Below are 15039 nucleotides of genomic sequence, written 5' to 3' on the forward strand. Positions count from 1 at the left end.
TCTGCTAATATCAGTTGTTGCACTATTAACTCACTAATATCTCTCCATAAACTGACCTGTCCTGTTAATCAATCTCTCTCTCTCTCTCTCTCTCTTTCTCTCTCTCTTCCTCTCCCTCCCTTTATTTGAGCCCCTGAGCAACGTCTGCCTGAGTCGCCCCATGTGAGCCACCAGAGCTGCTAGAGTCACCAGAACTCCATCTCCGTTGGCTGATCTGCACCAGTTTGACCACCATGGAGCTTCTCGCTGTACAAAGCTGTGTAAATTGCACCTGCATGAACTGACCCTCCTGAATCTAATTAACCATTGCTCCGCCTGTTTTCCCCGTTTTGTATTCTAATATTTTGTACTAACGCTGTTTGCTGTCCGGTGTGGACCAGAGGAGGATGGGTTCCCCTTTTGAGTCTTGGTTCCTCTCAAGGTTTCTTCCTCTTGCTCTTAGGGAGTTTTTCCTTGCACCTGTCGCCATTGGCGACGCTCATGGGGGCTCAGACCCGGATTTTACTGTAAAGCTGCTTTGTGACAACACCTGTTGTAAAAAGCGCTTTATAAATAAACTTTGACTCGACTTAATAATGTTTCAAAAGTTAAAGTAGATTTAAATGACAGAAGATGGACATTTTTGTTGCAGGAATCAATAACAAACAATGGAACTGATGGTTATTAGTGGATTCAGCTCAGTGCGAATCCTCAAATTAGAATTAGTGGCTCCTTTAACTGCATGTACCAATTACATCTGTGTTGATTGATGGAGCACATTAGAAATCAGCATGTATTTCATTATATGCAATTTACTTGTAATCAATTTTACTCTTTCTGAAAACTCATTTAGTTGTAATAAACATATTTGACTGCAATTTACTTTTAATAAATTTGTCTCTTGTCATATTCAGGATAGCTCATGAGCCTTAGTCACCTAGCAGTCGAGGGGAACCCATGGGACCCTCTAGAGGCCTACTGATCTCTGGGAACTAAAAATTATATGTTTGTAATTTATTTTGTTCAGTACAGAGATACTGAATACCGGAGAGAATCAAGCTACTTCAGATCTGAAAACATCCACAGGTGTTTCTGTCCATCCTTCCACTGTGAGAAGACGACTCAGCGCTGTGGGTCTGAAAGGATGTGTAGCTGTCAAGAAGAACCTCACTGAGAAAAGGAGACGGACACATCAAACAAAGAAGCTGAACAATGGACTGACCACCCCAGAGTCCAGACCTCAACACCACTGAATGTGTTTGATTACTTCAGAAAATGATCAACCAGCATCTAAGACTGAACTTTGGAGGTGTGTCTGCAGATTCTTTGAGGAACTGAAAGTGAGTCTCCTGAAAAGAATGGAAGCTGGAATAAAGGTACAGAGTGACTCACTGAACACTGAACACTCACACAGCTGAGAGTAGAGTTGAGGCTTATCTGTGAATATCTGTTTAAATGGCCAGTGTGTGGAAGTGTAATGAAAAGGTTTCTGTTAAGTTGGACAGTGAATGAGTGTAAATGATGATCATGTAGAAAACAGACCTGATCTGAAATCATTCTGAGGTGTTTAAAACCCAGGTATGTGATAAAACATCATATGTAAGAGTGCAGTCAGTGGAAAATCACTGACGTTTCAGACACCAAAAAGCTTAAACAGCAAACTGATACAGTTTCATCATCAGAAGAGGCTTTAATTTATACTAATCCAAAATCCATTTGGCTTTACTGTGAACCTCTTCAAAGCCATTTAAAATGTACATTTTATTTTAAACTATGTTATAAAAATGTCATAACTATGTTATGTTAATCTATCACATTACTATTAAGTCACAAAACATCAACTGTGCCAAGTCCGACACTGGAGTAAACTCAACTTTATTGAAGAAATAAAAATAGAAATGATACATTTTATAAGTAAAATGCATGTATAAAATTTTACTGTTTTACTGTACAAACACTGCATAAATGTATTGTATATAAAATTGAACAGCCTTCACATGATCAGCTTCAGGGTTTGGAGGATGTTTAGAGTTTTGCTGCTATAGATGCTGTTTTCTGGTCCACTGCTTCCGTGTGACTTTTGACCCAATCCAGGGAAGGATCCACACAGAAGCTCTTTCCAGTGTCCATCTTAAAGCTGTGACAAAAGAAAAAGTGACAAAACTCCATTAATACAGCAGATCAACACTAAACAAAGCTGGTAAACATGGACAGTGTGTAAATGTGGCCTAATTGACATTGTTAGTAATAATTCCACATGGAAAATTAATACTAAATCATAGCACTTGAATATAAAATCAGCCTTTAATGTTGTCTCTGTGATGATGGTTTTGGGTTTATCAGGTTTCCTGGTTAATTACAGATCAGTTTAGTTCATTCACTCAGTTCAACATGTTGATTGTGGAGACTCTCCTGATCATGTGATACTCACACAACAGCTTTTATGGGGCAGTTGCTTCTGGTCAGGCTGTAGGATTCAATGCGTGCCAAGGGAAGCTTCCCCAACTTAGTCAGCTTCTGACAGCAATCTGAGATGTCAGTGCCTTCAGTTCCTTGAGAGGAGTCAACATGCATCAGCATGAGTTTCAGGACCACAGTGCATTACAGCATCACAGAAGGAGATTCCAGTTCTTTAACAGATGATCATTAGGCTTAAAGGGGAATTCAATCAATTTTTAAAAAAAGATTTTGTATAATGAATTTATTAAGACACCAAATAAACCATTCAGAGTGGTTTGGTGTGAAATGCTCTGTTCTACAGAAATTTCTGAGAATTGTTCACAGTGGTGGTGATAGGAACCAGATGTCCACCTTTAAAGGCTCCCTCACAGAAAGTTATTACAAGAAATGGTTGCAAATACGCTGCCTGATGACTACGACATTGTTTTATGATACTTCTGAGATGGAGTTTGACATTTTATAAAGTACATGTGTGACAGGTACATGCAGGACATTGTGAGGCAAAATATGTCGTTCAGATTTACCACAGTTTTACCATCATCAATATAAAAGCTGGGAAGACGTTTAGATTCACCGGTGATTTTGGATAGTAAATAAAATGTCTATATTTGTGTTGTAGTGTTGCAAGTCCTGGTTCCTATCACCACCACTGTAAAGAAACCGGAGTCTCTACAATGATCCAAATCACTCTGTATGACTTTATGCAGAATTTGTGAAAAATCAGTAGAATTCCTCTTTCAAGTATGTTTCAGAAATGCATGTTCTCTGTTTGAATGGTTATCAATTAATTATTAAGGTTAAAGCCAGTAACCAACAGGGCTACACAGTATATACTGTTTTTTGTTATCCCAAAAATTAGTTTAGACATTCAATATGCAAATAAGCCTCAAACTTATTTCTGTGGATGTTTTAAAGGTTCTCATGTAATCCAGCTGTAGAAAATTAAATTTGTTTGGCTCAAAACAATGCAGGCCAATTATCACCATCAACTTACTGGTTGTCAGTGTGTTTTTTTATTATAAGGCATACAGACAAAATTATATAATGACAGTATTAGCAATTTCTCCATATTGTGCAGTCATTGTAGCCAGAACTGAACAGAGTTTCTGATACTCACTGCAGTAGACCTGCTGGAGAGAGCAGAGCAGCAGCACCATCAGAAGAGCAGACAGAGTCCTCATTCTAGCAGAAGAGATTTCACCCAGAGAGACGGAGCTGAGGAGAGGAGAGAGGAGTTCAGTGCTGGATGAGTGACCAGCACCTCCTCATTTATACAGAGTGGGAGCGAAATCTCCGCAGGACTGAAATCCACTACTAATCAAACATTAATCACGTTTCTCAGTAGTTCTGCCGCCGTAACATCCTTCCTCTTCCCTGTAACACCAACATTATTTCTGTGTGGAAGAACAACCTCAGCGTTTTTCAGACTTTGCAGAGAATCTGCCCAAGAAACAGAACTGCATATCATACCACATTTCACTAAAAGTACAGTTGTATGCGGTTCAAATGATTTGGTTTTCTTCTTTGGTTTTCTAAATGAAAATATGTCAACACATAATCTACAGAGAAAATACTCTTAAATATACTTAAATATGGCATTTTTCTGCATATTTTAGTGCACAGTTTCTATTTATTTACTTAAAATAAAATGTGCCATAACTTTTACACAGATCACAATTAATGTTTTATTTTTTCCCCAAAATGTTAAATTTAGCAAATAAACTATAAAAATATTATATATATGTATGTATGTATGTATAGGCTGCGATGCGATTATAACACAATTATCGATGCATCTTTTTTTTTTTATACAGGATTTCTTTTTTCTTACTGTCTGAGGACTTGTTACTTTTAAAGCAAAGTATTTGCAATGATCTATAATTAATTTACTTCCAATATCTTTTATTAATAAATCAAATGGAAGTGATGAGGCAAGAGAACTGGAAGACTCTCATTCAGTGCTCTTGTTTGGAGCACATGAGACGCTGCTGCCACTCATCTGCGATAAAATGCGCAGTTATGGTGACATAAGATCCAGTGGTGATGGACGTCCATGCAGCAGATGTTACAGCCGTCCTGCCAGTTTTCTTCAGTGATTTTATAACTTCGGTTTTGGTCTCGTTGTAGAGACGGGGGGATCGCTGTGTCAGTAAAATATCTTCGAGACAGGACGTGCAACATAGCGAGAAAGCCCTGGTTCTCAGTCAGAATTTAAGGTGGAACGGGCAAATTCGAACAATAAGTTGGTGAATGAGAAGCGACTTCAGCCTCATAAATCAGTCGAAAGTTGAGAGACATTTTACAAGAAACTGTTCTACTTCTGAGGAAAAGTTTCCTGCTGGAGACGGGAGGAAAGCGGCTAATTATCACACACTGAGACATACTGGACATTAAATGTTGCGGCTCCCAAGGTGGTTTGATTTTTGTTGAAAGGACAAAATGGCTCTTCTTATCATTTGTGTTGTGACTCCTGACCTAACCTAGCTGTTAATGCAGAGGCTGCCGGTCGGATTTCTCGCTCAACCAGTAGTGTTTTTGTTATGTGCCGCCGCAGACTATCTGGGTGCTACACTTACGCACTTCCAAGTTCTGCCCTTTGCGTTCTGTCAACATTATGTAATAAATTAAAATTTTGAAAATCGATTTTTGGCATTTGTGAATCGATTCAGAATCGTTCATGTCCGCATCGTGATGCATCTAAGAATCGATTTTTCCCCCACCCCTAATAAACATATACATATATATGTATATATACTACAAAGTAAATTGTGCATTAAAATGTGCAGAACTGATTTCTCTAAAGAGCATGTGTTCATTTATTTTCACTTCAAAAATCAATAAAACTTGGAATGGGACCGGGGTGCACAAAGTTTTGCTAACAACTGTACATAATCATGAATGCCTTCTGAAGACTATCTTTATGGAAAGATAAATCAACAATCAGGATAATCAGATAAATATACTGACATCCATATAGACAGAAAGGCTGACAGTCATGGTGACAGAGGCTGTGTTTGAAATAACCCAAACCACAATGCTGCGCACGGCTTGAGCCCAAATCTAGTAATCAGTATAAATTTAAAGTTGGTCTCAGCCAAACAATCCGCTCAGCACCAGCTTTTCAGGCTCGCATGCAGAGTCACACTGTTTATTCAGTCAAACCAGCTTATATTACCAACTACGAATGTAATGAAAATGAAACTCACAAACAGGCGAAAACAGGTGTCCCTGGTGTAAAAGTAGTAATGTTGTGTGAGCGAGGAGACCAGAGACTCTGGCTGTGTTCAGAATGACATACTACTATACTACATACTGCATACTGCACTAGTATATACTGTACACTGCACGCTACTCTTCATAATAATATTCCCTTATCTTAGCTCCTGTTTCCTCAGCTCTCCAGTCTCTGCTTCGCAGCCACTGCTAGCTGCCTTTCAGCTCTTTTCAGGTGGATATATTTGGAGGGTGTTGTTTTGTGTCCATCTCCAAAGCCACAAATGAGTGTGTGTTAAACCTGTTTGATTTCCAGACACGACTATTTTCCTCTTTTGAGACTTCAAAGACTAAGAGTTCTAATAAAAATAATATTTAGAAAGCCTCATATTTCAAAAGTGATCATGTCTAGAGACATTAGAGAAAAATGATAACGATATAAGTAAAAAGGGAAAGTTTGCTAATTAACTTTAAGTTGGCTTGACAAAAATAATAATGCTTCAAAAGTTGAAGTAGATTTAAATGACAGAAGATGAACATTTTTGTTGCAGGAATCAATAACAAACAATGGAACTGATGGTCATTACTGGCTCCTTTTGCTGCCTGTACCAATTACATTATATGTGTTAATTGATGGAGAACATTAGATGTATTTCATTATATGCATTCTACTTGAAATGGATTTGACTCTTTCTGAAAATGAATTTAGTTGTAATAAACATATTTGACTGTAATTTACTTGTAATAAATTTATCTTGTCATATTCAGGATAGCTCATGAGCCTAAATCACCTACCAGCCGAGGGGAACCCCTGGGACTCTCTAGAGTCCTACTGATTTCTGGGAACTATAAAATATATGTTTGTAATATTTTTAGTTCAGTACAGAGATGCTGAATACAGGAGAAAATCAAGCTGCTTCAGATCTGAAAACATCCACAGGTGTTTCTGTCCATCCTTCCACTGTGAGAAGACGACTCAGCGCTATGGGTCTGAAAGGATGTGTAGCTGTTCAAGAAGAACCTCACTGTGAAAAGGAGACGGACACATCAAACAAAGAAGCGGAACGATGGACTGACCACCCCAGAGTCCAGACCTCAACACCACTGAATGTGTTTGATTACTTCAGAAAATGATCAACCAGCATCTAAGACTGAACTTTGGAGGTGTGTCTGCAGATTCTTTGAGGAACTGAAAGTGAGTCTCCTGAAAAGAATGGAAGCTGGAATAAAGGTACAGAGTGACTCACTGAACACTGAACACTCACACAGCTGAGAGTAGAGTTGAGGCTTATCTGTGAATATCTGTTTAAATGGCCAGTGTGTGGAAGTGTAATGAAAAGGTTTCTGTTAAGTTGAACAGTGAATGAGTGTAAATGATGATCATGTAGAAAACAGACCTGATCTGAAATCATTCTGAGGTGTTTAAAACCCAGGTATGTGATAAAACATCATATGTAAGAGTGCAGTCAGTGGAAAATCACTGACGTTTCAGACACCAAAAAGCTTAAACAGCAAACTGATACACTTTCATCATCAGAAGAGGCTTTAATTTATACTAATCCATAATCCATTTGGCTTTACTGTGAACCTCTTCAAAGCCATTTAAAATGTACATTTTATTTTAAACTATGTTATAAAAATGTCATAACTATGTTATGTTAATCTATTATATTACTATTAAGTCACTAAAACATCAACTGTTCCAAGTCCGACACTGGAGTAAAATCACCTTTATTGAAGAAATAGAAATACAAATGATACATTTTTGTAAATATATTAGACAGATCATCTCGTTCCACAGTGTTATGTAGATAAGTAAAATGCATGCATAAAATTTTACTGTTTTACTGTACAAACACTGCATAAATGTACTGTATATAAAATTCAACAGTCTTCACATGATCAGCTTCAGGGTTTGGAGGATGTTTAGAGTTTTGATGCTGTAGATGCTTTTTTCTGGTCCAGTGCTTTCATGTGACTTTTGACCCAATCCAGGGAATGATCCACACAGAAGCTCTTTCCAGTATCCATCTCAAAGCTGTGACAAAGGAAAAAGTGACAAAACTCCATTAATACAGCAGATCAACACTAAACAAAGCTGGTAAACATGGACAGTGTGTATATGTGGCCTAATTGACATAGTTAGTAATAATTCCACATGGAAAATTGATTCTAAATCATTGCACTACAATACAAAATCAGCCTTTAATGTCGTCTCTGTGATGATGATTTTGGGTTTATCAGGTTTCCTGGTTAATTACAGATCAGTTCAGTTCATTCAGTCAGTTCAACATGTTGATTGTGGAGACTCTCCTGATCATGTGATACTCACACAACAGCTCTCTATGGGGCAGTCGCTGTTGGTCCACCTGTGGGATTCAATGCGCGCCAAGGGAATCTTCCGCAACTTAGTCAGCTTAGTACAGCAATCTTCAATGTCAATGCCTTCAATTCCTTGAGAGGAGTCAACATGTATCAACATGAGTTTCAGGCCTACAGTGCATTACAGCATCACAGAAGGAGATTCCAGCACTTTTAACAGATGACCGTTAGGCTTAAAGGGGAATTCCATCAATTTTTAAAAAAGATTCTGTATAATGAATTTATTAAGAGACCAAATAAACCATTCAGAGTGGTTTGGTGTGAAATGCTCTGTTCTACAGAAACTTTTGAGAATTGTTCACAGTGGTGGTGATAGGAACCAGATGTCCACCTTTAAAGGCTCCCTCACAGAAAGTTATTACAAGAAATGGTTGCAAATACGCTGCCTGATGACTACGACATTGTTTTATGATACTTCTGAGATGGAGTTTGACATTTTATAAAGTACATGTGTGACAGGTACATGCAGGACATTGTGAGGCAAAATATGTCATTGAGATTCATCACTGTTTTACCATTATCAATATAAAAGCTGAGAAGACGTTTAGATTCCCTGGTGATTTTGGACGGTAAATAAAATGGCTATATTTGTGTTGTAGTGTTGCAAGTCCTGGTTCCTATCACCACCACTGTAAAGAAACCGGAGTCTCTACAATGATCCAAATCACTCTGTATGACTTTATGCAGAATTTGTGAAAAATCAGTGGAATTCCTCTTTCAAGTATGTTTCAGAAATGCATGTTCTCTGTTTGAATGGTTATCAATTAATTATTAAGGTTAAAGCCAGTAACCAACAGGGCTACACAGTATATACTGTTTTTTGTTATCCCAAAAATTTGTTTAGACATTCAATATGCAAATAAGCCTCCAACTTCTTTCTGTGGATGTTTTAAAGGTTCTCATGTAATCCAGCTGTAGAAAATTAAATTTGTTTGGCTCAAAACAATGCAGGCCAATTATCACCATCAACTTACTGGTTGTCAGTGTGTTTTTTTATTATAAGGCATACAGACAAAATTATATAATAGCAGTACTAGCAATTTCTCCATATTGTGCAGTCATTGTAGCCAGAACTGAACAGAGTTTCTGATACTCACTACAGTAGACCTGCTGGAGAGAGCAGAGCAGCAGCACCATCAGCAGAGCAGACAGAGTCCTCATTCTAGCAGAAGAGATTTCACCCAGAGAGACGGAGCTGAGGAGAGGAGAGAGGAGTTCAGTGCTGGATGAGTGACCAGCACCTCCTCATTTATACAGAGTGGGAGCGAAATCTCCGCATGGCTGAAATCCCCTACTAATCAAACATTAATCACGTTTCTCAGTAGTTCTGCCGCCGTAACAGCCTTCCTCTTCTCTGTAACACCAACATTATTTCTGTGTGGAAGAACAACCTCAGCGTTTTTCAGACTTTGCAGAGAATCTGCCCAAGAAACAGAACCGCATATCATGCCACATTAGTAGTTATTAACCCCGGTAAATGTCAAAATGATTTATGTGTTATGCGTGACGTCACATGTGAAATATGTAAAGTATTTTCCCAGGGGGTTGATGTGTATAAAAATGTAAACATCAGTGGTATGACATCACATGTGAAATATGTAAAAAAATTTCCCAGGGGTTGGTGTGTGTAAAATGTAAACATCAGTTATATGACATCACATGTCAAAATTGCAACTAATTTTCCCAGGAGGTGATGTGTGTAAAAACTGTGAACAACTATTGTAGGTTGTAAAGAATTTTTTTTTTTCCGGTGATAAAATGTTCAATTTTCCCCAGGGTGCGTGTTGGGAGGGGTGGCAAGCGTGAGCAAATTTTCCCCTCTTGAGAAGTGTTAATGAAAAACATCATGTGAATTTTGTGTAAAAGTTTAAAGGGGTGTGAAAAATTAAGAGTAAGGATGAAAAAAAAAAAAGATGCGAGGACTTACCGTCGGTGGGGTGTGGTGGGGTGGGGTGGGATGGGGTGGTTGGGTCGGGGTATGGTGTGTGTGTGTGTGTGTGTGTGTGTGTGTGTGAATGCTTTTTGATAACTACCCGAGGTTTGCCCGGTATGATGCGTGGGAATAATTTTCAAAAGATTCCCAGGATGTGTTTTGGAAAAAAAGATGTGTTTTGGAAAAAAAGATTCCCAGGATGTAATGGTATGACGTAGTTGTTGTTGTTGTGTTTTTGAGTGACAGCAGCAAGTGGGGGGCCCCCGTTCTGCTAAGCGTGACTAATAATTGAACAGGTGTCGTGGTGTTTTTCTCCTCACAATACTATAAAAACTGGCCGAGAGCCATAATAGTTGTAAAAGTTACTCATTATGGACCAGTTTGCGAGCAATTACAATACCCCTGCTGGGGGTGAAGCTGAGGTGATAAACTTATCGACCGACTCCGAGTACGAGTCTGACACCGAATCTGCGAGAAGTACGATGGTTCTCACAGATTCTGACGAATCATCCACAGCGGAGGATGGTGTTGTTCGCAACACCCCAGAAAAGGACGCGCCAAACTCAGCTGTCGTTCAGGAAAGACCCAGCGTGATCGTGTGGCGATCTTTCAGCGGCACAGGTTCAGACGAATCACTCAGAGCGGGGGCGGTGGATGAAGTTATTTGTATCACCCCTGAAAAAGATGCGACAAACTCGGCGGCGGTTCAAGAAAGACCCAGCGTGATCGTTTGCAACGTCACCAACTGTGTCAACTGTATCACCGCCACGGTCCGCTTGCCGCCGCGACCGGACCAGGAGGAGGAGGAGGAGGAGGAGGAGGAGGAGGAGGAAGAGATTCCGGGGGTTTGTCAGCCACGACCCGGCGACCGTGTTTGCAACACGCCGAAAGTCGGTGCCAACACAGGTGACGGACCGTCGATCGCAGATTACAGCCCGGTCTCCGATTACGAGGAGCGAGTTGATGAGTCGAGAGTTTCTGCTAATTTGACATCAACGATGAGATCTGTTTTATTTAACGACAACGCTGTATCTTTTTTTGATGACAGGATACAGAACGACGAATTTGACCATGTTGCGACAAACGGAGGTGTAAACTTTCTAAACGTCGAAGATCCGGTCGATTTGTTTGAACTTGAAACTTTAGTGGACAGAACTTTTCGCTGCGACTTCATTCAATAGAATGAGTGTCGCTCAGCAAAACGATACAGGAATATTGACCGAAGCTGAGGATGGATTACCGTCGCAGAACGAATGGGATTTATCGGATTTTACCTCACACGCTGACGATGGAGCGAATCAGGATGTTTTTATGCAGCATATCAACGCATCGACTTTGGGGGAGTTACCACCGCAGAGCGAAGGACACGCGTCACACGTTAACGATGGAGCAAATGGGAGCGCTTCGACGGGGTGTGAACGGAGGTGTCAGGCGGCAGACCCTGAAATTCACGCAGAAGACCTTTCGATCAGCAGGCCCTCCACAAGCGGGGAGGGGGATGGGGTGAGGGAGAGACACAGACCCATGTTTAATCACAGTGAATACAATTATCAAATAAATTTATCGGATCTAGGTACAGGTTTGAATTTAATTCAGTTCACGCAGGCTCTACACAATCGAGTAGATCGTTTGTTACAAAAAGCCAGACAGGTTTCACAAGGGGATGACATTATACAAATAAGTTTGAAAGGTGAAAGCCTGTTCTCGCCCGTGATATTTCAAACTAACGCAGAGGAGCTGAACGCTGAACATTTTCTGAATTACGTAGAATCGGTTGTTCAATCAAATAAAAAACTGTTAAGCGACAAATCACTCCCACTGAACGTTCAGATAGTGAGAAACTTTCGAGGCGGAATAGGTTATTCCAGAATGATAAACAGTATTTTGTCATCGGAAATACTTACAAAAAAAAGTAGGCATTTAGTTATATTTTTAAACGCTTACCAAAATTCCTGCTTCGCGTGTAGTTTGACGGGTGTGATGAAACCGGGTTTGACCCAAAGCGAATGTCAAAAGGAAGCTCTATTACTTTTAAATCGGTTAAATATTTCACCGGAACATTTAGTTTCATTTAACGACGTGACTTTATTCGAACAGTTTTTAAACGTCAAAATTGTGATTCTTTACAGAGTAAACAACGGTGGTTCGTTTCAGACTTTCCAAACGCATGAACAGCCGCACGAGAAGACCTATTACCTTCTTTTGCTAAACAATCATTATTATGGTATTTTGAATTTAAAAGGTTTTCTCGGTGTTAAACATGTGTGCAAAGCCTGTCACAAGCCGTATTCGCACAGTAAATACACGCACCGCTGCGATTTTATGTGTAACGTGTGTCAGAGGGTTTGTTTAAAAACCGAGAACGTTTTGAGGTGCGCGGAGTGTCTTAGATTCTGCAGGTCACAGGATTGTTTTTCACACCACAAACGAATGGGTTATTGTGAGAAAGTTAAATGGTGTGAAAACTGTAATCGCTCATACATGGTGACGACCAAACACCACAAGTGTCCCCGGACCACGTGTAACATTTGCAAGTCGCCTTTAGCCGAGAAAGAGGATCCCTCTAAACACCAATGTTTTATCAGACCCACTTTGCCGAGGCCGCAAACACAGAAATATGTATTTTTTGACATAGAGTCCCGTTTTACGGGACAAAACGAGCACGCGGCGATACATATACACACCGTCACGTACGAAGGTCGACATTGGTGCGCCACGGGTCACGACTGCATAGCAAAGTTTTTTAAACGTTTTAGAAAAAACAGATACAAAAAGTATACATTTATCGCTCACAACAGCAGCGGTTATGATTCGTATTTTATGCTAAATTACCTAACAAAGAACAAAATAGTACCGCATCTCATTACTCAAGGAAATAAAATCTTATGCATGACCGATATTTTTTTCAAACAACGTTACATAGACAGCCTGAGCTTCTTCCAAACAAAACTGGCTGATTTACCCAAAAGTTTTGGTTTTGAAAATGAGAAAAAGGGTTATTTTCCTCATTATTTTCACACAAAAGATAATTTGTGTTATGTTGGACGTTACCCGAAACCTGATATGTACGGATATTCACAAATGGCTCCTACGGAGCGGACTGAATTTATAAACTGGTACGATTCTGTAAAAAACGGTGTGTTTAATTTAAAAAAGGAACTGTACCAATATTGTAAGAATGATGTGGTTATTTTAAGAAAAGCCTGCATGATATTCAGAGAACGAGTGCTGTCCATGGCCAACGTGGACCCGTTTCAACACGTCACCATAGCCAGCGCCGCGCTAAGCCTGTACAGAACAAACTTTTTGCCGGATAGGTGTCTGGCCTTAACGGGGCCGCGTTATTTTATGAAAAAAAAACAAAAGTTTTTCAAATTGCAGTATACAGTGGTTAGAGTTTGTCAAGTTCAAGGAGAACGTTTTTATCCAACACGCGCTGAACATGGGGGAAAAGAAAGTCGGATCTATTTTTGTGGACGGGTTTTGCGAACGGACCAACACCGTGTTTGAATTTCTGGGCTGCGTGTTTCACGGGTGTCCGAAATGTTCGGACCCTAACGCCGAAAACCCTCTGACCGGTGAGTTACAAGGTGAACTTTATCAACGCACCACGGAACGGTTGGAATATCTGAAATCCTTGGGATATAACGTTAGGATCATGTGGGAACATACGTGGATTAAGCTGAAAGCGGATAACGGGGAGCTAAAGACATTTTTGAAAAGCTGTGATTTTCCGGAGAAAATGAACCCGAGAGACGCTCTGTACGGCGGACGGACCAACGCCATCCGTTTGCTGCACAAAACCGCCCCGGACGAAAAAATCCATTACTTGGACTTTACGAGTTTATATCCTTACTGCAACAAGCGTATGGCCTACCCCATTGGACACCCGACGGTGATTGTGACCGATTTTAAAGACATCAGAGAGTACTTTGGCATCGCCAGAGTCAAAATCTACCCCCCAAGAAATCTTTTCCACCCCGTGTTGCCTTTTAGATGTGATAAACTAAACAAATTAGTTTTCACCCTTTGTAGAACCTGCGCGGAGGAGGAGGCCGGGGACGCGTGTCGACATTCGGAAGAAGAGAGAGCCATAACGGGTGTTTATTGCACGGAGGAGATCAAAAGGAGTTTAAACCACGGCTACACGATCGGGAAAGTGTACGAGGTTTGGCACTTTGAGCAAAACTCCTGCGATTTGTTCGCAGGATACATCGATTTACATTTGAAAAACAAAGTGGAGGCCAGCGGTTTCCCCCCGGGCGTGAACACCGACGCTGAGAAAAATGACTATTTGTTTAAGTTTAAGCGACACGAAGGTGTCGAACTGGATGTGTCAAAAATCGGATTTAACCCCGCTCAGAGGAGTATTAGCAAACTGTTTCTGAACGCTCTCTGGGGGAAATTTGGACAGAGAACGAATCGGATGAACACGGAATTAATAACGGAGCCTCGTGACTTTTTAGAACTGATGTTTTGCAAACATAAACGCATTTCTTATTTTACTTTTATTAATGACGACGTTGCTTTGGTCCAGTGGCAGTACGAAAAGGATTATTTGCAAAAACCCGTGGTTTCTAACGTATTTGTAGCCGTTTTCACGGCGGCTTACGGACGATTAAAACTGTACGATGTGCTAGAAAAATTACAAAAGCGGGTGTTATATTTTGATACGGATTCTGTCATGTTCATGGCGAAACCGGGGGAATACACTCCTCCCACGGGGTTTTATCTCGGTGATCTGTCGAATCAGCTAACGGATGGAGATTATATCAAGGAATTTGTGTCTACAGGACCCAAAAGCTATTGTTTCGTCACAGCCGGCGGGCAAGTTTCTCTGAAGGTCAAGGGGTTTACAGTTAATCCGGAGACTTCTAAAATTCTTCATTTTGATTCCTTTAAACGGCTGGTGGAGCAGCACGTTAACACGGGGCGATCCGACACTCTGCTGACCGAGACCCTTTTAATTCAAAGAAACAAAAAACGCTTGGCTCTGCAGAACGTCAGAGCTCTGAAAAAATTTTCATTAATTTATAACAAGAGAATACTGAGACCCGTCAGAGCTCTGAAAA

The 15039-nt window shown here is 40.2% G+C and overlaps 2 protein-coding genes across 5 annotated transcripts in view; one reads left to right on the forward strand and one right to left on the reverse strand.

Annotated features, from left to right (window-relative positions):
* The window catches only part of LOC118806649 (regakine-1-like), a 63048-nt gene that overhangs the window by 37536 nt on the left and 10473 nt on the right, over positions 1 to 15039 (reverse strand). For 2 of the 4 annotated variants that reach the window (XR_005007131.1, XR_005007132.1), the window contains 3 exons: positions 9132 to 9229; positions 7985 to 8106; positions 7367 to 7690 (listed from right to left, as the gene is read on the reverse strand). The gene's annotated coding sequence lies outside the window, so the exon portion shown is untranslated. Of the gene's footprint in view, positions 7691 to 7984; positions 8107 to 9131; positions 9279 to 15039 lie in introns of those variants that run through there. The other 2 variants (XR_005007134.1, XR_005007133.1) reach the window with 2 other exon arrangements.
* Positions 10006 to 12240, forward strand: LOC118806648. The gene is made up of 2 exons (XM_036568147.1): positions 10006 to 10858; positions 10889 to 12240. Exons 1-2 carry the CDS (start codon positions 10339 to 10341, stop codon positions 11146 to 11148), a joined length of 780 nt encoding a protein of 259 aa, XP_036424040.1. The 5' UTR covers positions 10006 to 10338; the 3' UTR covers positions 11149 to 12240.

This window comes from Colossoma macropomum, unplaced genomic scaffold (genome assembly GCF_904425465.1).
Source record: "Colossoma macropomum unplaced genomic scaffold, Colossoma_macropomum, whole genome shotgun sequence".
Classification (NCBI taxonomy): domain Eukaryota; kingdom Metazoa; phylum Chordata; class Actinopteri; order Characiformes; family Serrasalmidae; genus Colossoma; species Colossoma macropomum.